The sequence below is a fragment of the Crinia signifera genome, chromosome 11 (genome assembly GCF_055691185.1).
Source record: "Crinia signifera chromosome 11, ASM5569118v1, whole genome shotgun sequence".
In the NCBI taxonomy this organism is placed as follows: Eukaryota; Metazoa; Chordata; class Amphibia; order Anura; family Myobatrachidae; genus Crinia; species Crinia signifera.
Window position 1 is genome coordinate 109,887,693 of NC_139227.1, and position 27,709 is coordinate 109,915,401.

General features: G+C 41.2%; 1 protein-coding gene across 1 annotated transcript in view; it reads right to left on the reverse strand.

The window, feature by feature from the left end:
* LGR4 (leucine rich repeat containing G protein-coupled receptor 4) overlaps positions 1 to 27,709 on the reverse strand; it is a 107,521-nt gene that overhangs the window by 16,372 nt on the left and 63,440 nt on the right. The window contains exons 5-13 of the mRNA XM_083164215.1: positions 16,190 to 16,405; positions 14,672 to 14,743; positions 6,692 to 6,760; positions 5,682 to 5,753; positions 3,909 to 3,980; positions 2,927 to 2,995; positions 1,476 to 1,547; positions 1,291 to 1,356; positions 621 to 692 (exon numbers count right to left, since the gene is read on the reverse strand). Of these exons, the coding sequence (XP_083020341.1) occupies positions 621 to 692; positions 1,291 to 1,356; positions 1,476 to 1,547; positions 2,927 to 2,995; positions 3,909 to 3,980; positions 5,682 to 5,753; positions 6,692 to 6,760; positions 14,672 to 14,743; positions 16,190 to 16,405 (780 nt within the window). The remainder of the gene's footprint in view (positions 1 to 620; positions 693 to 1,290; positions 1,357 to 1,475; positions 1,548 to 2,926; positions 2,996 to 3,908; positions 3,981 to 5,681; positions 5,754 to 6,691; positions 6,761 to 14,671; positions 14,744 to 16,189; positions 16,406 to 27,709) is intronic.

Below are 27,709 nucleotides of genomic sequence, written 5' to 3' on the forward strand. Positions count from 1 at the left end.
ATGGAGTGTTTTTAGGATTGCAGGTGGGAGTAATCTGGTGGTTTTCTTTGGAAGTTTTTTGAAAGTGGCGTAAAATGATCCAAATCTATACATATATTCTTTTATGAACCCCCAACCTAATTTGAGCACTAAAAAAACACTTGCTTTATGGAATTTTTTAACTTATTTTTTGAAAAATGCATACAACTTCTATCGGACACAAAATAAGAACTGCAAATCTTTTTTTTATTATGACCATTAAAAGACTAATACGGTCTTCCTATATTCGTTTGGCTGTTTTGGGGGGTCCAGGTACATTTTACCATCCATATTTGGTATGGTTCTGATAGCGGTAAATTAAAGTGTTACTGTGGCTATTTTTCACACCCCCCCCCCCCCCCCCCCCCAATACCCTTTGGGTCCTATTGGTTATAATATATGTGCACATATATCAGGTTATCAAACCCCCGTTTGTTTAAGAAAAACAAGCCATTACTGCAGTAACAAAAATTACCAGAATTACATTGATCACTTTCTGCCCGGAAATTTTGGGATGGTAAAAAAAAAAAAAAAAAAAAAAAAACAAGACAAAAAAAAACACACGAAACAAATACAATCAATTGTAAACCGTATATACTTACAGTACACGTAAAGCTGTCAGGCCCTGTAAAGACTCGTTTTGAACCTCTGTGATTTGATTATGTTGCAAGTAACTATAAAAAAAGCAAAAGAAGCTAGTTAAAACTATAAATACAAACAGGCTATTAAAAATAATTACAGACCATAGAAATAACACCCATGTTTCATATACAGGATACCATATAAAACCTAACAAAATGCTACATCAGGAATTACAGCAAGTATTTACAAGGGTTTATTTATATGTTTTATGAAAGCCTTAATTAAAAAAAAAAATAAGTACATACTGTTACCAGCACATCAGAGAATGAGTAATGGTGATTTTACCCTATACTTCTCACCTTAGCTCAGGGCTGGGCAACACCGGCCCTCCAGATGTTAGTGAACTACACATCCCAGGATGCTTTGCATTAGTTTTTCTATGTGGCCATGCTGAAACTGATGCAAGGCATTCTGGGATGTGTAGTTCACTAACATCTGGAGGGCCGGTGTTGCCCAGCCCTGCCTTAGCTAGTCAACAGCAGTTAAGATAACCTGACTGATCATAGAGGGCAATTTAGACTCTTTTTCTTCTCCTGGGTGAGATGATGTTTATAGTTTTATTATTTTACCGTCGTTCTCATCTGTTTAACCATATCAGTACCTGACGAAAACCGAAATTCTGTTACTTACACTTCCTCCAATGAACTGCATCCTTTCAATCCATTTAATGTAGCAATCTCATTGTAGGAAAGGTCCCTGTTTGGCAGAGGAGAGATCAATAAGCTTTAGACAAGACTAAAAAGCATATACATAATAATAAAATACAATTCATATAAAAAAAAACAACCAATAACATGTTACCAACATGAACTTACAATGATCGAAGCATCTTCTGCTCCTGGCATAAGTTTAGTGGGATGCTCTTTATCTTGGTGCCCGTCAGGGTCCTGTACAAACACAATGTATTAGAGATCTTACCTCCTCTAGATCAGCAGTGATAGATCAGAAGCAGATGGCGATATAGGAGCAGTAATATTTATACCTTCGCTATGGACAGGTAACCTGTAGCCATCTGCTACAATGCTAAGCTAGAGAGAGACGGCTTTCCATCACTGTCCTAAGCACCCTGGTCCTACCGGTAGGGTAGCAGTATGTCCTGTTCCCCAAACTACTTCCCAATGTTGTCCCTTTGGCATTCTTCATTCCCTCACCTCAGCTCTGGCATGCACTAAGTGACTAGCTTAAGCAGGGTGACTTGTAAATGCCATCATGCCTCCTAACCAAATGTCGACGCATCTAAGATCGAAAGGATTGGTAGGTCGACAATGGGAAGGTCTACAGCCAAAAGGGTCGACATAAGTTTAAATTTTTTATTTTTTATTTTTTTTTGAGTCAACGTGCCAAAAGGAAGAATTTCATGCCCTACCATCCACTACAGCGTGGTGGGAGAATAAAATAATGCGCCAAGCGCAGCGAGCCATGCGAGGGGACGCGGTACACACGGTGTCCATGTCAACATTCCGGACCAAAAAGAATGTCGAAATTTCGACTGTTGACCTTCCCATGGTCATTCTAATGCTTGCGTCAATCTTCCAAACCTGTCGACCTAATATGGGTCAACCCAACGTCCCATACCAGCCATTTTTACATATTTAAAATACTTAGAATTCTTTGGAATGTCGAAGAACTGTACAAACTCCTAATACAGCGGGAGCATTATTGCCAACGGTGCTCCGTTTCCAGGTTTAACCCCAGGGTTTAACGATATGTGGTCATGAGGTCTAGTCAAAAGGCCAACTACTATCGGTGGACAGTCAAAAGGTTGACACATGAAAAAGGTAGACTCGTCAAAGGGTCGACATGAGTTTTTCATAAATTTTAAACAGACTTGTTCATATGTGACCATCCCAGTAGGCATAGATGGGAGAATATAATAGTGTGCCGAGAGCCGTGGAAGGGGACATGGTGCAATCATACAGTGTCCATATTGACCTATATTGACAGACACCAACATTTTTTGAAAAACTCATGTTGACCATTTTCATCTATCGACCTTTTGCCTGTTGACCAACAGTGGTCAACCTTTTGACGGTCAACCTAAAAAAACACCCGTTTTAACGATGGATCCCAGTAAATGATAACTTTTTCCATCATTACCCAACTGCACAGTGACATTCCTCCTATAGTATTTATACTCTATTGCATGTATATTGTATTAAATCTCACACTAACAAAGTTTTTGGAGGAAAAAAAGCATAGGCCAGTTGTTTCTGTGCCCAAAAAGACATTTAAATAATTTGCACTAAAAAAAATAAAAAATACTCACAAGCTTTCAAGGTTAACCGTTCCCGTCAAATTTGGAAACCACTGAATATCAGATGCTCCTCGTATGATCCTGTTATAAAATAAAAAAAAAAAAAAAAAGTTTATGAGCTTTAGTATTTGTGACAGCAACTGTGGAAACGAACGCTTTGTAACCGATACTAAAAAATAAAACTAGAACTTTAAATTGCTTGCTTAGAAATAAATGATAAAATAATGCCTATTAAAATAGAATATTGGAGGCAGGACCTCATTCTTTAATAAGGTCTGGCGTGTTTATCAGGCATCGGTACTTTCACACATCTCATTCTGAGTGTGAGCTGTCAAGATAATTTATGTCGGTAGCTGTACAGAGCATTAGCGATACTTCTAGTTAAGCACCTCATCACCAAGCTAGTGATTAACTTCTGTAAGTATGACTAGTGTGTCCGGTCACTGACAGCTGATTTTGGGAAGCAACGTTTTAACTTACAGCCATACTTGTGTGAGTAACTGGATTTCTATGGCAACAGAAAAGCAAATACAAATAAATTTGGAGGGGGGGGGGGGATGCTCTTGGGTTAGCAATCAGCCTAGAGCTTGCACTTAGCAACCAGCCTAGCACCCGCATAATGAGAAGAAAACAAAATTGTTCTAGAAGAAAAGAAGTTAGGTTGTACGTTCTCCTTTACTGGCTTTTAGTTGAACTTTAAAGGAGGATTTCAGAACGCTCAATGTTTAAATCCCATTATTTAAAGCTCTCCAGGACCCTCAACATGCCAACCACTGACATTTTTACAGTCTGTTAGTGTGCGATATGGCAGTACCTGCATCAGTACGAAATTTTCAAAGGCCGACTACATTTGAATGTTTTTATTTAACCTTTTTAGAGGTCAGCGGGTCAGAGTACAGTTAAGCGATGTAATTATAGAAAGCAGCCATAGCCACTGCTGCTGTGTCAAGTATTTCACTTCACACATTCTACTAAAGGCTAGACAAGTACTTACAGGAAGCGCAGGTCTGATAGGTTCTGAAAAGCTGAATTCCCGACAAACGACAACGGATTATCGTACAATTGTCTAAGAGAATAAAAAAAAAAGAAGAGGACAATTGGTTAGTTGTACTGTTCAATGATTGTACATGTCAGAATAATGCTCTATTAGCTGGGACAAAGCATTATTAATGGACGGAAAGTACACGAAAATCAAACATTTTGTACTCCGATTATTCATCTACAGGACATATAGGATTTTTTTTTTTTTTTAAGACCAACATCACTAACATTTAAAGGGTTATGGGGGATATTTATCAAGCTTGAAGAAAGATAGTACCAACCGCTCATAACCTTTCTCGAGCACAGCCAATGACAGTTAGGGGCTGATTGGACAGTACTTGATCTCTCTCCAAGCTTTGGTTAAACTTGTCAGATGACCAACACAACAAAATGCAGTGGCATGCCCTTTTCCGCTCAATTGCTGAAATAAATAGACAATTTCACACGCAAGCCACGATTAAATAACAAAAAAAAAAAATCCAATATGAAAGGTCTCCCAGTAAGGACAATATTTGCCGCCATTTTATCATTGTTCACGATCTTAGATATCCACATGTGAGAAATCTGGCTCAGACTGGCCACTTTATAATATCCTATTGTGCCTCAGATATTCCATGTGATGGAAAATTTTGGAAATCACAATATGTGCTATGATAGGTCAGCCTCTGTATTGCAGCAAAATGTATATATGGTATAACTTAATGCACTGACTGTAGCCCATTGGTAAAATCCGCCACTGGGTCCATGAATGGTGTGGTCAAATTTGTGGATTAAGGATGAAAGCTTTGTACCAGGGCAGGTTTGTCCTGCCCCAACAAAACCCAACACAGATCATCGGAACTGGCCAGCCCCCCCACACTTTCGCTCTGGCGTTAGTACGCCAGAGCTCCCCAACGGCCGCTTCCCCTTGCCGCCTGTCAGTGATCACACAGGCAGCAGGCTCGGGGATGTTTTGCGGCGGCTTGGGAGGACTCGGGTGCCTGAACTCTCCCGAGTCCCCCCGAACATCCCCGCCTGTCAATTACTAGGTACTAATGGCGGCGGGGCAGGGGAGCTCTGGCGTACAATCGCCGGAGCTAAGTTGAGGTGAGGGGGATTGAGGGGAGGGGACAGCAGAGCGGCCACTGGGGAGTGCCCGGACAGGTGATGCGCCAGTGGTGCACACCTTCATTTTATTGGTATGCCCGGAAATTTTCCGCGGCAGACCACTCAAGTGGTTAAGCGACCAACATTAAACCACATTACCCTTGAAGAGTTGCTAGCAGGTATGTGTAGTATTGGAATTCGATTTTGCTCAGTTAATGGAATGGACTGTCCGTTCCTATATGTGCTCCAGTAGATGCATAAATGGGTGCCAGGTAGTTGGGATAAGAATTACCATCCATCTTGGGCATAAGGTCGACTGACAGTCTTATTTTTTTTTAATGGACATGGACACCGTCAAAGTGTACTGCTGCGCTCGCCATGCTTTGGGCAAGGAGCCTCGCTGTGCTTGGCACACAATTTTTCTCTCCCACCACGCTGTAGTGGATGGTAGGGCATGAAATACCGCCTGTTGGCACATGTCTGCTAAAAAAAATGTGAAGAGCTCATGTCAGCCTTTTGGCCATGGACCTTCCCATTGTTGACCTTCGCCATGTGGACCTATTTCATGTGTCCACCTAAGCCATGTGGACCTTCAGTGGTTGACCCAATGGCCGTATCCCTTCTAAACAATGTAACTTACATGCTTTTTAGCAGAGGATTCTTCTCAAATGCTCCGTCAGGGATAGTTGAAATGGAATTGCTGTGGAAGCCTCTAAACCAATCAAGCAAGAGAAACCACAACAAAAGATTAATAAGTTATTTCAATGCATTTATCAGTAGTTTGTACTGGTGGGTCCAACAAAATATACTGGAAGGTTAGTGGACTGCTACCATATATGCGGTTTAGAATTCAGTCTATAAACTCTGATAGGACAATATAGGGTCACTGGGTAGACCATGTCTAGATCGACCACTAATGGTGCAGTGAGGCGGTACACTTATAGTGTCCATGTCGACAGACAACAAAAACCATTGAAAACTCAACCTTGGGGGTATGTCGAAAAATTCAAGCTTTTGACCTAGTGACTGTCGACCTAGACATGGTCTACCATTTATACCATAACCCAGGGGTAGCCAACTCCAGTCCTCGAGAGTTACCAACAGTTCACGTTTTCCAGCTCACCTTGAAGGTACACAGATGTATTCATTACGGATGAACATATTTTAAAAGAGCCACAGGTGCAGCGAAACACTTTACTTGTGATTCTGTGAGGAGACATGGAAAATGTTAACTGTTGGTAGCTATTGAGGACTGGAGTGGTCTACCACTGCCATAACCAATAGGACATGGGCTGATGAGTACTTGATGTAAGGCTTAGCAGCACTGAGATCTTTGGTTCGATACCACCATGGACCCAACCATGTTGAGGCTGTATATTTTCCCCACGCTTGTGTGGGATTCCTACTGGTAATACAACAAATCTAAAAACACACTGGTTTATTAGTTATCCTAACAAAAATGAACCCTAGTGCGAGAGGTCACATAGATTGTAAGTTCTTCTGGGGCAGGGCCCGTTATGATTGGCCAAATATTCTCTGTAAAATTACTACAGAATATGTATACACTATGTAAATAAAATAATGAAATATTCTCTGTTCATTTATATGTGAAACGTTTTATAAATAAACAGAAAAACGAATCATACTTACAGTTCCTTTAAATTTCCCAGGGACTTTATGACATCTGGGAAATCCATAAGATTGTTATAATTAAGGTCCCTAAATAAAAGAAAAGTATACTTAATATTAACTTATTCAATAAATCACAACCATAAAGTAATGTCTTAATTTTGAATATTGTTACTTTGTATTTTGCTTTGTCAAGTTATATTGTGTCCTAAAATAAAATAACACATGGTCAGACGTCCCTGAGAAACTGTAAATTACACCATTTTCCATCCTTGCTATTTTTAATTGGGACCAAGACAATGACAGTAAGCGGAACCTTAAAAAAAATTAAAAAAAATAACGTTTCCATTCTGTACGCTCCACAAGAAGTTGGGAATGGTCATTGCACTTAAAACAATACTAGACTTATTCGTACCACGTGAATATAATTAAACTATAAAGAATTGTGTGCCTGTGTTTCATTTTGGTGGTCTCAACTGGTAAACAACAACCACAACAACATATTGTTCCTAGTTGCATATGTTTAACTATTTGAGTGCCGACATCTGTGAGCGGTCCAAAATATACGCTGAAAATGCTTGTGTCGCTCACATTTGTTATATAAATTCAAATAATTTTTTTTTGTGGAAAAAAAGATTATGGATGAAATTTAATAGAACGAAAGATTCAGAAAGTGAGATTTGGTAAGAAATCTCCAGGTTTTTTAAAGCGGAAATCATTTACACTTAAAATCAAACTGGTTTTGCAGTGTACATGATGGCTGCTTTTTTTTTTTTTTTAAATGGAGAGTTCTTACCAAATCTCTCACTTTCTGAATCTCTCATCCCATGACATTTCCCCCTATATTTCCTATATAAGGTAAACATTACAAGTCATTATGAAGAATAAAAATGTTTGCCTAGCAATTTTCACACCTATTTTGACAAATTCACTCAAAGGGTTAAACATTAAAAATGAAAGAAAACTTAAAACACTATAAGCTCCTGGGACGGTTTCAATTTAGATACAGTGATGTCATTGATTTTTCTCCCAATGTAGTTGTTTACTAATTCAGGGGTTCAGTACTTGTCAGGGAATAACCAGGGTCATCTGACCACTGTCCTGTGAACGGTGACATCACTATTCAAACTGGACCTAGGTCTTCGGGCTTACAGGTACACTCATACACTCCTAATGAATGTCCAGCTTTAGATATTATTTCATCACTAGAGACAGGATTATATGCATTTGCATATTTTGCCCATGCTCACTGGTTATTGCATATTTTACATAAAATCTAGTGATGGTGCATATTTTAGGCCCCGTCCTCTTCCCACCCGCGAGTTACAGCACTGCTTTGCCCTGCTGCTGCTGGCCAGGTAGTGGTAGAGTGTACAGGCTGGGGCAATATGTGCACAGTGTGGGGAACCTTGGATGTATGCTACACGTCTGACACTGCTCTAGGCTGCCAATCCATGTTGATAAAAATCAGTCGGGGCGGATGCCATTACAAGGCTCCTGAACCTTTGCCTGCCCCTGGCCTGGGACTTTACACCAAGAGACAGACTTCTGCAGCAGAGGAGGTAGGCGGAAGGGTTGTGACATCATGCGGCGTGGAGGAAATTCCGTGTCACAGTGAGTATGCAGCGCAGGGAAAGCCTTCCACTGCGCTGCCCTCACACACTATGCAGATATTTGGGCCCATAGGCACTGGAGATGAGGGTCCGCATAGTTGATGCAACAAGACCTTTGGACGCTGCAGTCTGCTGTAGCAGCCAGGAAGAAAAAAAATCCTGTGTACAGCACTAGACATCTGCAGATGCTGTGGGCCTATTTTTGAGGTTTATTTGCAACTAATTGTATCCTGATTTTTAAATAATAGTTAAAAAAAATTATTTTTTTATTTTACTTTTTTTATTATTTAATGTAGCATATTTTAACACTTTTTATGCATATTTTAAATATTTTTCATGCATATTTCAAGCTTTTTATGTTGCATATAATCCTGTCTCTAGTCATCACCCATCAATCAATGCCTCTTAGGCATTACATGGATCATCAAGATCCAGGTCATAGCTTTCAGACAGCAGGAAGCCAGGGCACTGACCTGGGCTACTAGTCCCAGGAATAACCCTGTCAAGATCAGGGCCACAGGACATGGGATGGTCAACCCCAGTAGGCCCTTTCAGTCACATACTGCCCCCTTTATTGCAAAAAAACTTAAAAAATATAAAGTGTTTTTGGCTTATGTCTGAAAGGGGTATTTAATAAAACATTTATCAGCTAAGTAGCACAGAAACATTGACACACTCTTTTAAATAGTGCTACACAACGTTATCTATGAAACCCTGCCTTAATAGGTCTTTAGTCAATGACTTGGCTGTGCCAATATCACAATGGAAATAAAAGAGCAGAGCAGTCACTGTGTTCCACCTGATAATGTCCGCTCCAAATACAAATAGATTATTAAGGACAAAGTGCTTCTGACTCTAGGGATATAGTACAGGTATATGCTGACTTTCCACCAACAGAAGCAAAAGGCTTAAAGGGACAGAGTCAAAATTGTAAGTATTACATACATTATATGGGATTGGTAATAAATCCCGACAAGGGGGGGGGCTTATGGTCGCCAACCTTTGCAGTAGCCATTCCCATAGTTTCCCCTGGGGACATGCGCAACAAGATCTACTAAAAGTAGATGCCTTTAGCCCAGTGGTCTCCAACCTGTAGCTCACGAGCTACAGGTAGCTTGCAGTCCTAATTTGGGTAGCTCACCTAGCTGCAGTACTGCTGAGACAGTTTATAGATAGATAGAATCCTTTATTCGTCTCACAATGGAGAAATTTCAATCGTTACAGCAAGGTTCAAGTACAGATAAGAGTAATAGCATAATAAGAATACATAATAAGATAAGATCCAAACAATATAACTCAAGAATCTAGGAACATGCAGGTCTTCTTCAGACCATGACAGTTGTACATTCTAATTACAGCTGGAATGAAAGATCTGTGATATCTCTCAGTTGAGCATCGAGGGTGAAGCAACCTATCACTGAAAGTGCTACACAGATCCTTCAAAACGTTTTTGAGCGGGTGTGAAGCATTATCCAATAATGATGTCATCTTGCTGATCATTCTCCTCTCACCCACAATCTCTACAGAATCCAAAAGGCATTCCTAGGACAGAACTGGCCTTCCTTACCAGTCTGTTTAGTCTCTTACTGTCGGCTGTTGAAACACTGCTGCCCCAGCAGACCACTCCATAGAATATGGGCGATGCCACTACACAGTTGAAGAAGGTCTTCAGGAGCGCTCCCTGCACTTCAAAGGACCTCAGTCTCCTCAGCAGATAAAGTCTACTCTGCCCCTTCCTATACAGAGCAGCGGAATTATCAGACCAGTCCAGTTTATTGTTAAGGTGAAAACCCAGATACTTGTAAGTTCTTACGACCTCAATATCCATTCCCTGAATGATCACCGGAGTTGGGGGGAGAAGGAGGGTGTGTGTGTGTGTGTGTGTGTGTGTGTGTGTGTGTGTATGCTGACGTTTCCTGAAATCAACTACCAGCTCCCTAGTTTTCCTTGTATTAAGTTGAAGATGGTTCTCCACACACCAGGTAGAAAGGTTCTGCACAAGTTCTCTGTACTCCCTATCGTCTCCATCTACTATAAGGCCCACAATAGCAGAGTCATCAGAGAACTTCTGTAGATGACAGGTTGATGAATTGTATGTGAAATCTGCATTATAGAGAGTAAAGAGAAATGGTGCCAAGCACCCCTGTACTACAGATAATAGTATCGGACTGGCACTCCTTGGTCCTCACATACTGTTTGGAGGAAGTGATCTGGTGTCAGTGTCCTAGGACAGACAGGTGGTTGCGTTGGAGGGCTAAAATTAACCCCACCATCAGTGGGAGACAGCAGCACAGCTAACACTCCACAGTGGAGTAAGGGGAAGGTAAATGGGAGTCAATGTGGGATGAAGAGGGGGATCTACAGAAGAGACTGTAGGCGGTGGTCAAATCAAAGTTGTGGGTCAGACAGGTATGCAGACCACTTGATACAACCAGTTTTTTTTATTTTAGTAGCTCTTCAAGAGTTTACAGTTTTCTTGAGGCTCACACCCAAATTAAAGATTGCTAACCACTGCATTACCCGTTCCAAGGAGGATTTTGTACGTCTTCTCCGGAGTGCTGGAGTAGACGAAGATCTTAATGCCTCAAATTATTGCATTGCATAGCTAGATAGCCACGAACGCACAGTTGCTTGCCCAAGGTCTGAAGGAAAAATGAGCATGTATGCAATTATTTTACTCCGCAATAATCATTTCAAAGGGCTCTTATGGGAGCAGTGTCCCAACGACAGAATAATACCGTACTTAAGCAATAAGAATTCCAGTGGCTGGGTGCATTTTTAAATAAATATGTCCCTAAAACACACTTTTCTATATTCAGCCTAAGGGCAACTGTTAGTGGTAGGTTAGAAATGTTAAATTATGTAATTGTATTTATTTTTGGAGAGTGTGTTCCTTTAAACTTCTTTTTAAAACATGTGGGGTGGGGGGGGGAATGGTTGGCATGTTCACAAAATGAGTGGTATTCTTTATCCCCTAGCTACACCACAGTATTTGTCTTTCCATATTTAATTACTTCCTTCAGTATGCAATTTATATCTGATCCAGCAAAACAACGGACAGAGGTCAGCTCAGTTCAGGACAGCAGCTTTGTGCGTGCAGTACAGCTTTGCAGAGAAACAGAAATGTAGGAACACCAGCAAACTTTTCTCTACTTCCCCAACGAGGCTTTCAAAAACAAAAACTAAAGACGCAATAAAACGGCAATTTAAAAGTAACCACTTTGAAATGATCGTATAGTATAGTTGTAACAATGAAATAACTGCTAGTCACAAGGATGATTGGACTATCAAGGTGATACAGTCACTACGAATGCCCTTCCACACACAATAAGACTCTCCAATAGCCTCCAAACATTCAAGCGTTCCCTGAAAACTCACCTCTTCAGGCAAGCCTATAATGTTTAAGTTCTACATGCATAACCCTCTGAGGCACTTATGTATTATATAGCTACCCTTCTGGACTTGTAACTTGGTGGGACTGCTATGGTATTACTGGTGCCTGTCCTTGTGTTTCCACCAATATCCCTATAGATTGTAAGCTTGCAGCAGGGCCCTCCTACCTCCAAGTCTGTATGTTGTTACCCAGTTTGTTTTATCACTGTCTACTATTGTAAAGCGCAACGGAATCTGCTGCGCTATATAAGAACCTGTAAATAAATAAATAAATAAATACTCGCCCAATCAGATGTCTTGGCGGTAATTGTGGATGGACTCCAACCAGGTGGTTCATGGTGAACTTTACATTTTGTGTGGCAAAATATGGTAAATGGAGGGAGCAACAGGGGCGAATGATAGGAGGAAATCAAAGATAGGGGGGTGATTGAAATTTGGTCTTCTACCACAATACTCAAATTCTAGGTATAGACATAGTTATTTAAAACCATGGGGTATATTACTAAAGGTCGATTTTGAGCGATTAAAAAACTATCTTAATTCCACGGTTTTACAGATTTTTTTTTGATTAATTTTGAAACTATTGGTAAATGTGTGTTTTAGGCCTGGAAGCCCAACACCAAAAAAGATCAATTCTAAGTGACCTCGAAATTTTGTAAATATACCTTCCTAGTTACTGCTCTGGAGTTTAAGGTCTGAGTACCCATAACCCCCTGCACTTAAGTTTGGTTCAAAATAATCTGTCAACACTCTCCCTGTAACAATCCTTTTAAAAAGATTAATCTGGCAGGATATACGTCTTATAAATGGATTAAAAAACGAGGGGCCATGTTTAAAAGCAGAGTGAAAATAGAAGTAAATCATCATCAAGAGCTTTTATGGTTCTTCCGAAATATAAAATAGTGTAATTACAACGCTAAATCTCACACTTTTCTTGGGTCTAAAGCGGCTACACACAGGGAGATTTGAGAGTGATTTCTGAGTGATGTTGGATTGCTCAGTACACACCGATGTGTGCATGTGCGATCTGCCAGGGCCAGTGTTCTGCGGTGAGAACACTGGCTCTGCCCGGCGAATAACTAGATTTAGCCAGCATGCTGGACATCAATCACCAGGCCGCGCATCGCTATGGCCCCTACAAATGGAGCAATGTAGGGGCATTTTCTAAGCGATCTAGAAAATGCCCCGTGTCTAGGGCCATTTAGGAACGAGAAAGACTTTTTGGCAGGTACAATTCTTAAAAAAATCTTTTGAACACTGATATTTTAATAAGACATTGCGAAATCAAGTGCAAATGCACACAAGCTAAGAAATCAACATCGGAAAAGTAAGACGCCATATGCAATTTAATCTATGAATGGAAGAGGTGACTGGCACCACCTATAAGTGTTTACAGATCCTATCTGAAGGCCCTGTTTGGTTCAAACATAACTTATCTGCACTTAAATGATTTCTTTCCATCCTTCCCACCTTTGTTTGAATACCTGCTCATGTTGAATTAAGAGCAATATCATTACGGTTACATGGCTTGATAACAACGGTATTCTATTGACATAATAGAACTATTCAGTATTTTCCTTTTTTTTTTATTACCTTAAAAGAGTACAACAAACCCTCCATTCGTGTGAGCTGATAACAGCAATGGGAGCAAGACAGGATAAGGGGAAGGAAACAAATCTAGATACATTTATCCTTAACAAGTCAAGAGGAACAAACGTCTTTAAGCTTGACTTGAAAACGGAGCTGTATCAGATGTAAATGTTACAAGGACGGCTCCAAGACGTCAATACAGCCATAGCGCATTAGGAAACATTTTTTTTTTTCTCTTTAATAAAAAAAACCTCAAACCCACATGTTTGTTCAAGTCGACAAATAGATGCACTACCTCCATGGATTCTATAAAAACCGCGTAAAAACAAAACAAAACAGAAGTTAACCCTTTGAGTACCAACATCTCTGTGAGACGTTCAAAACATCAGCTGAAAAATGCCAGCATCGCTCACGTTATATAAATTCAAATAAAAATGGGTACTTGTTTCCTAGAACGGCGCCCATTAAGCAGTTTGCTTAGTGGGCTATTCTGCGTAGGGAAATCACATCGCATGGGCCATTTTAGGGCCATGCGATGCGATTTTCCTATGTAATTTATTTACTGCTCTCTCAGCCCCGGGCCATCGAATCGGCCGCAAAATCGCATGCCATCACATGCGATTTTAAATCGCATGCGATTTTATAGGGTGTGCAATGCCATGACATTAGGTATACAATAATATGATTGTATGTCCCAAAAATAGGTTTAACACATCCCCCCACTATCCACGCCACCCCGAAGCGTAAAGAGCCCCGCGAACACAAAACATCGACTTTCACAGTGTCAACATAGCGACCATATTCTGTCTAGTGACCCTGGAAGCTGATCCGAGGTCCCTAAAAGAATCTAGTCCCGGCCTTTTCTAGAAAACAGAAATCTGATTACTAAGTTTAATGCAAAGCTTTGCAGCCAATCAGCATTCCCCACTGTTCAGTCTGCTTTAATCCAACCTATTTCACCGTATTCCGGCTCATGACACAACAGTTTTCATTCTACAGGAAAACGCTCACGTACAAATTACATTCAACCTTCTGATCGAATGTAGGACATCGCGCCTGCAGCCAAGAAATGGCCAACATTCGACTATCTTAGGATTTTGCAAGTAATGTCGCCCAGTAAGAAAAACAAAAAACTCCCACTACAATCTGAATGCTCCAGAAATTCACAAACAACCCGAGTGTCTGTTCTGCCCACATCCTGTATCTTTCTAATAGAGCAATTAAGTGTTTTGTTGATGAAACCCATCCTCGCAGCCCCTGGAGCAAGAGATCTATCATGAAGGAAGTATGCTCTGACACAATGCACAGGAACACTTAAGTCACGCCATCAGCTCTTTAAACTCTGGGAAGGAGCGAGCTGATGCAGGACTATCGGATAGGCAGGTTATGTAGGTGTGCTACTTACAGCGCTTCCAGGCTGTCCAACCCGTCAAAGCAGTGGGGTCCTAAGCTTTTGATTTTGTTGTTGTGAAGGTGCCTAGAAACCACATAACAAAAATATTTTGTAAATAAATACATTTTGGATTACATTAAAGAAATATTAAGAAGAAAATAAATGAATAGGGTAAACCATACATATTATTCCAGATTAAGACCAATTAACTTGTATGTGACAATGCAAACTAAAAAAGTAAACAATTATAATGGCTTTCAACATATTAAAATAAAAAAAAACAGACCTGGGGTTCAGAAACACAGAAGAATTACTGACCTGGGGTTCAGAATTTCATCAAGTAAATTGCACCTCACTGTCTCAGATGGTCTGGCACTGCCATCCTCAATACTGGTGTAAGATGGCCTATGTTGGACATTGTTGATGCTGTTCTCTTCCCACAGATGGCATAATCCCCCTACCACCATATTTCAGGACCAAGCAATGGTAGCAGTACAGAAGAAAGCAGGCCAGACCTTCGGAAGCAGCAGTGGATCACCCAGATCAGGGGCAACATCCATGGGATGTGGTATTTAGAACAGGCTTGGTCAACCTATGGTTCTCCAGCTGTTATAAAACTGCAGGTCCCAGGATGCCCTGCCATATTTAAGGAATGCTAAAGTTGTGGCAAAGCATGCTGGGAAGTGTAGTTTTACAACAACGGGAGAGCCATAGGTTGGACTGACTTGATTTAAATGAACATTAATTTGCTACAAAAAGTAGTTACTACTGTTAACATCTTGAAATTAATGTATTTTGTTTAAAAAAAAAACACCATGTATATATTTAATAAATTGTATATACACACAAATATATATATATATATATATATATATATATATATATATATATATATATATATATATATATATATATATATATATATATATTAAAAATTGTATTAAATGTAACTAAAAAGCGGACCATGTAAATAGGTACCAATATATTTTGTTACTCGGTAGACACCCTAATCAATTTGTAAATCTGCACTACAACAGAGTCGCCTGTTCGCCTACGTTCGGTTACTTAATGTGATTCCAGACTATTCAAACATGTGGGATGACAAATATATAGATCTTCTGCACCAAGTGAACACCGATTAGGATGACTGATAGGAAGTAAAGTATTTGGATTAAAGCAGCGAGACTGTAGTCTCTGCAAAAAGACAAATATCTCCAGTTCGTTCCGTGCAGTCAATGCAGGTTCAATTAAGGCCGACCGGCGTCAACTCAACCCCTGGATGATTAATTGCAGTCTGTTCTTCCCCTAAACTATACTAGAGGAAAAACAACTAGAACCTGATCGATCGCTACAGGTTACAGCTTCTATTTTTGTTTTGCAGTTACTCGTAAACCATGTTAATATATGTAAATAAAAAAATTAAAAAATTCAAAAACACACACAAAAAAAGACACAGAAGTAATTACCAGTAGATGTGACATACAAGATAAAGTTTCCCATTAACTTGAGAAATGATCTTCGAATACTTACAGCACAACAAGACTTGAGAGATTTGAGAAGGCATAATCTGGTATGTGAGTGATTTTGTTCAGCGCCAGCGTCAAGGCCTGAAGGGATGGGAGGTAGCCGAGAGGCCGCACGGGAACCTCTGTTAAACTGTTGTCATCCAGCCATAGATGTCGGAGCTGCACAAGGCCCTCGAAGCTGTCATCTGGCACGGTGACAATGTGGTTAGCGTCTAGTCGCCTGGGAGAGAGGGAGATAGAGAAACACCCGATTCATCAAAATAGTTTAGTTTAGTGTCATGACCAGGAGCAAGTTTACTGAAAGGGAAGAGATAAAATATTTTTGAGGCTAAAAAAGTTTGACAAGCAAAACAGTGAACCTGGCACAAAAGATGATCTATGACGGTGTGATGTTGAGAGAAAGGGGAAATTTGAGCTGCGAAAATATTTCCACTTTGGAATGTGAATTTTTATTTTTTTTTACAAATTCTATTATTAATATAGTGTGAGGGCGCTTCAACGCAGGTCGAAGTAACAGGATTCTATTTACAGTACATCAGTATAGTAATAAAACTAAAGTAGTGTACACACGTTGCAATTTAATCGATTCGCATGGCGTCGTGTACACATTTGATTTAAACCCCTTTAACATCGCAAATGCCGGGTCGCACCCTTGATTTGGAAAGGAGCCCGTCCCCGAAGTGACCCGGCATTTGCGATGTTTGCTGCTCACAGCGACCCAGCTTATTGCCGGGTTGCTGACGTCACCCGGGGGCGGGCACAGAGCGACAGGCAGGGGCAGGGGAGGAGGCAGCACTGACCTGCTCCATAGAAGTGAACAGGATCTGGGTCGATTGACTCAGGTTACCCGTTTACACTGCCCAGCAACCCGTGTCCGACCCAGGAATAACACTTCTCAGGTCAGATTGTCGGGTTGATGGACACGGGATACTCGACATGGCCCTTTCACACCGCACGCCGACCTGGGTTATTTGCGCTGTGCAAAGGGGTATTACACTATATAGTGCTAGTGATCTGTACCGTATAGTCTTGCCTACACAGTCTTTTTTCTAATTGATAAGCAAAATTAAATAGAAAAATAGACATGGAACCGTGTGTACGCCGTATTAGGGTTGTGTCTGTACACAGATTTTTTTTTGAGAAATATACTTCAAGAACTTTGGAAATGGAACAAATTTTTTTAAGAATTTTTCTCTGTCCATTCATTCTGGCATCATGCAAAATTACAGAAAGAATTTGGATCACGTTTTCACTATTGTAGATCTTCGTGACCGGGAAAGAAAAGAACTTGTGTGTTATCTTAATGTAACATAAGGAAAAAAAGCGATAATAGAAAACCCAGGCTCATTACACTCAGTGTGTGCGAGTTCCTCTGAACGATCACAGACATCCACGTGAGAGGAGCCACGGCCCACGGTAGTTTATAATATATCGGAAGGCCGGGTGGCGGTAAGCCACTCGCTAACCAGCGAACGACCACTGGTCAGCGAGCGCCCCCTGAATCAGGGCCAGAATCTACAGGTTAGATTTAAAAAATCACTTTTACGTAGTATTTAGAGAAGAGAAAAAACTAATGAAGAAAATGTAAATGCACCTGCTCAGCGATGACCTATTACCATACTTCTCTATACACAATAGATAACTACATGGACAAGCAACCATGTGATATTACCAGGTCGATGTAGCCAGGATCCCAACGGTCAGAGTACAAAACAGCAGAATCCCGACAGTAAGCACTGCGGGTGGGGTTATTCAGCGGGAGGGGATGGTAAGAATGGGTGTCTGGCCGTCGTGATTCCACTGTCAACACCCTGACCATCAATATAATGACTGCCAGGATTTCAAACCCGACCGTTGAATAGTGTAAATATTGACACATTCTCATACAGCTCTCCCACGATTGCATCACCAAAACTAGATTGTTCTTAAACTCTGTTAGCCTGCGTGGTCACCATGCACCACAATTTTACGGCCCTCTACTCCAGTTTTAGACTAATTACAGGATATGTGATGAAATGTGGTGGCGCAGAAACCGGCAAAACCCTCACTGTCAAAATACCAAGACTGCTACAGATGACCACAAAGACCAGACTCCTCTTTCCCAACCGCTGATGGAATGAGGCCTTACTATACACAAATGGGAACAATTGCCAAACAGAGGCAGGTAGTGGTACAAAAAGGACATTAACAGCGTTCAGTGTGGGGACAGAGTTTATCATCAATTTGGGATTATAAAGCCAGTCATGATTCTATTAAACCCAGCTTCTATTTGGCAGGTTTTATACACTGCAAAAATCTCTGGGCCCCATCTTTCCTTGTGATGGTTCAATAATATTCAAATCGATTGCCAACAGCAGGGTGATTTCAGGGCATTTTTCGAAGAAATCGCTTAGAAAAATGTAGATTTCCCCAAACTAAAGTAGAAAAACACAACGGTAATATCACAGCGCTTGTACGAAGAAGGACTAGCATCCTTTCACCACTCACGCCAACCCGGACCAGGCCTCTGGAGCTTTACAGTGCAAGCTACCAGTAAACCTTCTCCACACCAGGGACATCCACCTACTCAGTGCGAGTTCAGCACCACGTGGGATCCTATCATAGGGAGAGTCGAGACTGTTTGATATCTGGACTGCACATTATTCGCACTGTCTCAAGGGTTCTGGAAAAGCGGATCAACGGCGTCTAGATTGACTATCACGTGTTTGACCCCTCCAACGCGTCTAAAGGTAGTCAACACCGTTTAAATCAACAGTAACGAAAGTTACTCAAATTTTTTGGGTGCCTATATTGATATTATTCAACATGGACACCAAATAAGTGTACAGTGACCCCTTGCATGGCTTGTCCATCATGTCCCAGTCGATCTAACTTTCAATAATAATAAATTAATGCTATTAAATTTCATCCCTTGAATATCATTATTATTAGCTTCTCCTAAAACTAGCGCTGTGATATTACCGTTGTATTTTTCTGCTTATTTTGGGAGTGACTTGCCCACTATTCCCACAGCTGCTTGAACTAGGAGCCCACCTCAGCGCCTGTAATTCCCCTCAATGGGCAAATCTGTCAAACAAAAGTAATTGATTTGGAGAGTTTTTTTTTTTTTAGGTTTTTAAAATCAACACCTTTAATGCGAGCTACTGTAATAGACGAAGTGATTTTTTCCCCCGCAAATATTTTGTCACTAGGGCAAATACATAAAATTAGAGGCGGAACCTAGAACAATCCTCGCTCCTCTGCTCCATTCCCCAACAAGCAGTAGATGCTTTTTGTAACATAAATAAGATCAATACAATAGAGAAGAGATCATAGAAAAGTCTACAACAAAAGATGAGCTTTGAACTAACGACCCATCCAGACTATCACATTTCAGGGGGTTGTTTAATGAATCCTCTTTTCAGGAATACTTTGAACCGGTAAAACTATGAATCTTACCAGTTGCTTAACCTTTTGCAGTCCAATTTTTGCAATTTAAAAACAGTCTGGTTTAAATTGTCTTTTTTTATTATTCAAAAATAGTCTACATTGAATATTGAACGATGTTAATGTTCTTATTTTAAAGTGGCTCACCATTGGATCTACGCTAGCGCTGTTGATCCTGACTAGACGTTGGACTTGGAAGGGTTAATTTGTCAGAATAGGTGTGAAAATTGGCAAACAAATATTTTTATTCATTATAATGACCTGTAAGGTTTACCTTATATAGGAAATATAATTATTTTTTTTTTTTACACAATTTTTATAACAAATGTGAGGGCCGCTGGCATTTTGCACCACTCTCACAGATGCTGGAGCTCAAAGAGTTAAGTGAAGTTATGCATAGGAACAAAAGTAACTTGCAGGCATGAAAGAGTTAAGGAGAGATTGGGGACGATGTCCCTCTGGCATAATGTAGGTTAAACATAAATGGACAGGCTCCCTCCTTATTTAAACAAAAAACACCTGCACTCTCCTGTCAGGTTCCTGATTAATAGCCGAGCTGCCATGCATTAAGCCTCTCAAAACAAAGCAGGGAGAGATCATTTACAGGTCTACAATCTTGTGCCTTCCTAGTAGCTGTCAGATGAAAAATGAACAGAAAATGAGCAACAGTTGCGCCTTATTTTCTTTCACAAAAAAAAAAACAACAGACCACTCTACGATTTTCATTTCTTCACTGGGGGTCTTTGAGATCTGTGAACAACTGCATACAATAGATTCTTGTGTTAGAATAAATCTCCATTTTATTTAATTTCCAACAGTCAGTCCGCTGCTAAGTGGCTGGAGAAGTTTGTAAACTTGGCTGTTTTTGAGGGCAAAAAAAAATGCACATTGTACTGGCCGAGTCTGTCCGTTTATTAGGCAGGATCCCGACACTACTGATGGTCACAATACCAATAGATCTCAAGGAAGAGTGTTATGGGACCTACACATGGGGGATATGTGCTGCGAGAGCGTTCTGAGTGATACTAGATCACTCAAAATGCACAGCACACATCACTGCATAGCACTGTGCGGCTGAGCGATCTGTCAGGGCCAGTGTTCTCTGTGGAGAACACATCGCTGCATAGCGCTGTGCGGCTGAGCGATCTGTCAGGGCCAGTGTTCTCTGTGGAGAACACATCGCTGCATAGCGCTGTGCGGCTGAGCGATCTGTCAGGGCCAGTGTTCTCCACAGAGAACACTGTCCCTGACAGATCAAACAGAGAACACTGGCCCTGACCCCGGAGGCCCACTAGACTTATCCGGCGTGCTAGATATCAATCACACAGTGATCGCGACGTGTGGGGCCGCGCATTGCTACCGCTAAGGTCCCTACACACGGATCGATGTAGGGGCATTTTGTAAGCAGTAAGATCACTTAGAAAATGCCTGTAAATCGCTACATGTATAGGCCCCATTAGGCACTAGTTTGTAATTTTTTTTTAAATCACGGCGCCCCAACTTATCAGAATTATTTCATGGCACCACTAGGGCTTTACTTTCCTATTTAGAAATAAAATATGAAATTACGTAAAACCTCCTTAAAACCTGGATGGTAATGGTGGCGTATGTAAATATGGTGTAGGCCAGACATTTTGAACCTCCTCTCCACATAATAAGGCCCTGCCCGCAGATTGAGATGGGTCACGATAACGCCAAATGGATTTCAGGGTTCAGCCACTTTGCAAGAAAGACAAGCTGGGTGTTTAGAGGTACAGAGAACGGAGAACGGAGCCATTTCATAACACTAGGAAGCTGTGGTGAGATGCATAAGTTAGCTCAGTCACAAAATGGCTACCTCAGCGACATTACCAGCCCACAATGAATGCATTCTCAGAAATGTTTTAGTCCACGCGGTATGCAACATGGCAGCTTCTATTGGTGTTCACACAAAATGGAAGGGCAAAGGATCATAGGATAGACAGACATTCGGTTTACAAGCATTAGCTCGAACACTGAAGGTTGTCAGGGTCATTAGGTTGACATAGGAAAGTTGACAGTCAAATGTTTTTTTTTCACTTTTTTTTGCCCCGAATGTCGACAGTCGACATGGGCACTAAAATAGTGCACCGTGTCTGCTCGCTATGCTCGGCACACTATTTTATTCTCCCACCACGCCCTAGTGGATGGTAGCGCATGAAATGTCGGCACATGTTGGCTCAAATAAAGAGTTGAAAAAAAAAACACGCCGACCTGTGTGTGGACCTAGTGACCGTACCCCAATAGCAGAACCGGTGACTCCTGGGCCTGTAGGTTTATAGCAGGAATTCTTCATAAAGGGCGGCTATTAGAAGACATGCTGAAGTTATTAAAAGGTAAAATTAAACCCAATGACCACGTCAAATACTTCAGGGATCTCAGTAGCTTTATTAAATATTCATCTGGCTCTTTGTACTTTTTAATTTCCTCAGAAATATAGGTCACATGTTTTTAAAGCAAAATAAATCCTTTTTTTCTATGAACATAGGAGCAGTTTTCATTTAATTTCCCCGTATTTAACTTCCTGTGTAAAATACTGCGGGCCATATGGTCAGATACAGAGAATGCCTCTATGGGCTCTAACAATTACATATTAATGCCTGATAATATTCAGGAACTAACACATACAGATAGATTTACCCAGACAGAAATACATACATGGAAGACATTCAATCAGTTTAGTGATATCACTCAGGTGCGTGGAGGGGGTTATACTGACAGACTAAGGGGCACATTTACCAAGATCGCATTTACAATGCTATCTGGGAGTATACACACCAGCAGAATGTATTAAACTTGAGGGCACAGGGACAGGGCACCGAAAGGAGCCCGTCCCTGCGAAGCGTTGACCCGGAAGCCTGGTCCCGGTCTGCGCATGCGCTGTTATAAGCTGACCCCCGCGCGACCCCGCTGACTGCACTGCCGCTCGGGCAGTTCGATGTGTAGCCATAGGCTACAATGGGCTATCGCCATCTCAGAATGGCGATAGCCCAGGGGTGTGAAGCCGGGCTGCCCGATGTTGATACATGGGGCAGCTTCGCATCCCCCATAGAAACCTATGGGGGAGGCGGGCGGCGGCGCCGCAGGGGGGGGATCGCAGCAGGGATTGGAGATTCTTGCTGCAGTCCCCCTTTAATACATTCTGGTGATACTTAATATTTGCAGTTAACCCCCGAAAACGGTTGTTTCCAGGGATTTAGCCGCAAATATTACCTGATAAATGGGGCCCTAAAGCTGGGTACACTCTAGTAGATATATCTGCAGACTGATTGCGCAGTGCGTCCTCCATACACACTGGCTGATCACTCGTGAAAGACAGTAAAGGGGGGGGGGGGGGTTCACACACACCTACGACCCTGATAGGTCTGTGATGGGTCCAAAGCAATAGATCAGTGTGCACACGTGTGGATTTATGGGATCTGATCCAATGCGCACAGGAACGCGCATCTTTACCTCTGACCGGTTGGCCGCCCCTGCCCTAGGGGATACAGCACTCCCCAGACTTTGTAGTAGTATTCAACCACCAAACGGTCCAAGGTTTATTCAACAAGGTAATATAGACCTGCCGACATTTTGATCCGAGAAGGACCTTCCTCAAGGCAGTCACAATTCAATTTGAATTGTTGAATAAACCTTGGCCCCCTTTGGTGGTTGAATACTACTACAAAGTCTGGGGGGTACTGTGTTCCCTAGGGGATTTATTCTCGTTTTAAAGAATGTGTATAAATTAAAGTGCACATACACAGGACCGATTTGGGCGTTTCTTTACGATTTGGGTGGATTCTCAAGATATAGGGAATTAAAACTGGACACTCGATGCGCGTTCCTGTGCGCATTGGATCAGATCCTATAAAAGTCCGGCGAGTGCTGTATCACCTAGGGCAGTGATGGCTAACCTTGACACTCCAGCTGTTGTTGAACTACACATCCCAGCGTGCCCTGCTACAGTTTTACCATTTTACTAACAGATATTGTTACATATTGTGAATTCCACAGAATAAAACAGAACTTTTAATTTGAATAAAAAAATCTGAAAATTCTTAAATAAATCAGCAGAGCCAAGCATTTAAAAAAGTTCCTGGTGTGCAGCAAGCAACAGCGGTGGGGATATGGAGGGGGGGGGGGGGAGAGGTGTCATGCTGCATTCTGTGGCACGGCCCTTGATTAACAATGCTCAGGTGACCGCAGTGGTTATACCAGCAGATGAGCGGCTTTGAAGACAGCGCCGGGAAGGGGGAAAGCCACTCAGTGTGTATGCATTGAGCGGCTTTCCCTACCGCGATGAAAACGATCATCGATGTCCATACACGCTGGGCAAAACCACCCTGTGTGTATGGACCTTTACTTTCTAATTTTTTTAAAGAAAAAATCTACTAGGCAGCAGGCCGACCTACTAGGCCGAGCCTTTAAACGGAGACAGGGTAGTTTATTGGTAATTATTAAATTGGTCTAGCAGCTATTTAAACTGGAGTTGTAACTAGATTACGACTCCAATCAGCAGCAGATTACTTTAATTGCAAATTAGACAGGTAAAGGTTGTCTTGGAACGCTTCGCTCACAAACATTGGACACTACCTAATTCTATTCCACATCAATCCCCCCTCCCCGCCCCCCCCCCCCCACCCCTGTCACACTTGTCAAGTTGCTTAGAGGCTTATGAACGTGTCAGAATTATTTTTACAAGGGAAGAAAGATCTTCTCAAAACACATTGTTGATGCAGAGCAGTGACCGGAGAAACGACTCTTCCTTACGTAATGCCACCTGCGCGCCTCTTACCTAATGCAAATAAATAATCCTGTATTGATGACTCATCTTTGCCTGCACAGGAGAAAGGGATATTTAAACAGAGGTGCATTAAAGCATCTCAAGACACAAAAGGCCCCGGGGCTCCAGTAAAAAAAAGAACTAGAAAATACCTGTCTCTTTTTGTCTCCTTACTCCAGATTTAAAAACCTCCCCTGAAGATCAAAAGAGAGATTTTCCGGTAGGATAAACTCATCAAGCGCCAAGAAAATACCTTCTTTATTTCCTTATAGACAAACAGGGAGCAGTGTATTGACCTAACGTTATAGGCACATATAGCAGCCCATCGAAAACGTTTCACCGCAAAGCTTGGCCAAAATGATATCCATAAGAGTACCCAGATAACCAAGGGAACACGCAGACACTACAAATACTCACCCATAGCACCATCTGTTCAACTCCTCCCCAGGACAATGGAATTGTTATTTAAAGAAACTATTTAATAATGTTAATAATTTTTTCATATAGTCAACATAAAAAAAAAACCTAGTTAAAAGCCTGTCAAAATGACAGCTTCTGCAATGTACTTTCACTTTGAGCTGTGACAGTTTTAAGAGCACAAACTCAACTCCACCCCTAGTCCCTATCTGCTCCTACCTCCAATCTCTGTCCTCACAGCTCCCCCTCTCCATATCCAGCAAGTTTGGAAGAGATCAGTGTCCCTACATAAATTGCTTTCACTTTCTGTTGTGACCTCTTTTAGCACACAAAAGGAGTAATTTGGTCTACTCTGTGGCCTCTAGTGTTCAGTGACGGTACCTCACCTTATAGAGGTGAGGAGTAGTTCGATATATAAAGTCAGCTGAGCTTTTCCCATAGGCAGAGCCTGTTAATGCCATCTCAAGATGGCCTTATCTATTGAGGACTGTGACGGGCAATTTAACAAGCTCAAAAAATATATATATATATATATATATATTTGAGCTTAAATAGCCACCAGCACTGTCCATACATAGCGACATTATAAACAAATGGCTTAAACCTTTAAGTGCCAACATTACGGTGAGATTCTCAAAATATCAGTTAAAAATGCCAGAACCGCCCCAGTGACTGTTCTTTATTTGGGTGCAATATATAACTAAACTTCAAATCATTGACTGAACTGTATTTTTGTTTATACTAAAAGATCAGTCGCTGTGAATGGCGCTGGCATTTTTAGCGGATATTTTGAGGATTGCTCACAGAAACATTGGCACTTAAAGGGTTAACACTGTTTTTTTTTTTTTTTTAACATGCCCAAATATTCTATCTACAACGCATGTATTTTTTTTTAAAGTATGTTTTTTCCCTCTCCTATTTAAAGTTAGCCCTCCTTTAAAACTTGAATTTTCTGAAAACTACAATAGGAAGTATTTCACACAGTAACAGCCCCCCACCCCCAATATGTTCCATCTTAATCAAGGACACTTGGAAAGAATACTCTGATATAAATTCAGAAGGCATCCTCGTAACGAACCAAGAAAATCTAGGTAACCATTGCTTTCCCCTGGGCAGAATTCTTGGAACCAGAGAGGATTTGAGAGTTTTGCACCGTTACAATTTCTATAGGTAAAGGTTGCCAAAAAGTGAAGTATGAGAAGATTAAAAAATAATAAGAACATGGTTACCCAGTCATATCATTGTTGAAGTTAAAAAAAAAAAAAAGAAAATAAAAAAGAAGTTAACTGGCCTATATATTCACTTCAATAAAAAATAACTAAAAGTTTCCAACATTTCCTAAAAAGTGTCAGCATTAACAAACAATCTCCATTAGAAATCTCCAGGTTTTTTTAAAGCGGCAATCATTTACACTGCAAAATCAAACTGGGTTTGCAGTGTAAATGATTGCCGCTTAAAAAAAAAAAACCTGGCGATTTCTTACCAAATCTCTCACTTTCTGAAACTCTCACTCTATTAAATGTCAACCTACAAAATCATTGTTGCCCATAGCAACCAAATCTGATTCTGTATATCACTTCCCAGAATGCAACACAGAAATGCTATCTAAAATATGATGGATTGGTATGGGAAATGCATCCACTTTTATTTTTCTAAACTCTAATTTATCAACCCAGTATACCAGAAACGCAAACTATAATGTAGTTATAGTTTCAGAACATTAACCCTTTGAGTGCATTTGTCGAAATAGGCGGCGCAAAATTTTTGATTCATCATAATGACCTGTAATGTTGTTTACCTTATATAGGAAATGTTTTTTTTTTTTTTTACAAGCTTTTAATTTGAATTTATATAACAAATTTGAGCGACGCTGGCATTTTTAGCGGATATGTTGGCACTCAAAGGGTTAAAGACTAGGGGCTAAATCTAATCGACTTCATGAAGCAGGAAGTGCGGGACTTCATGCGAATCTGGCTAGATCATTGAGAAGCCAATCATTAACACGGCACATTGGCGGTGCAATGGATATGCATGTGCAGTAGAAAAAAAACAATGATCCGCTGCAGAGGAATTTTGTTCGTTTCTAAAACAAGTTTTACGTGCAGCAAATATCCCCAATAACCAGAGAAACCCACATTGCAGAGTTTCTGTATTACTGCAATGACTGGTAGCTTGCGGTAGAGATCACATTGCGGTGGTACTAATGTGATGGAAGTTTTGCCACTCAATGATAGCATTCTGACGTTTCCTGCAATCAAACGGTAAACATTCGATGGTGTTACTTTGATCCCAATGGGTCCTGGCTCCCAATCCCATTCGCAGGTAGAGAGTGGATTGCACATGTGCAAATTAAACTGTTTTTCTGTCGCACACGTTGATGCGATGGTTAGTTACCACTGCATCAAAATATTTGATGGCGGAAGCCCAGCCATCGTTTGATGGTGTTCATCCAATGTCCATCCCTAGTTGATTCCAGTTTGTAAATAAAAAAAAAAAAAACATAAAAGCAAAAACACCAGGGCAAAACCAAACTGCACTGCAGAGGAGGCAGATGTAACAAGTGCAGAGAGAATTAGATGGGAGTGGGATGTTTTCATACTGAAATCTGAACTACAATGTAAAGGTGCCCATACACTGAGGTGATTTGATCTGATTTCGGCCAATCGGCCCTTTAAATTGGACCAAATCGCCTCTCCCTGCTTGCAGTCGGGTCCGATGTGCGGTCCCGACTAGGTTGTCGGACCGGCTGGCCGTCCGACCACCCATCCTGGGGCAGGCGGGGAGCAGGGACGCATGCGGTCCATCACAACGGATCACATGCGTCCCTGCCGCCAGGAAGGTCCCGGCGGCTCGCAGGGGTATCGTGTGTCCGAACACTGCTGCGAGACGTCGCAGCAG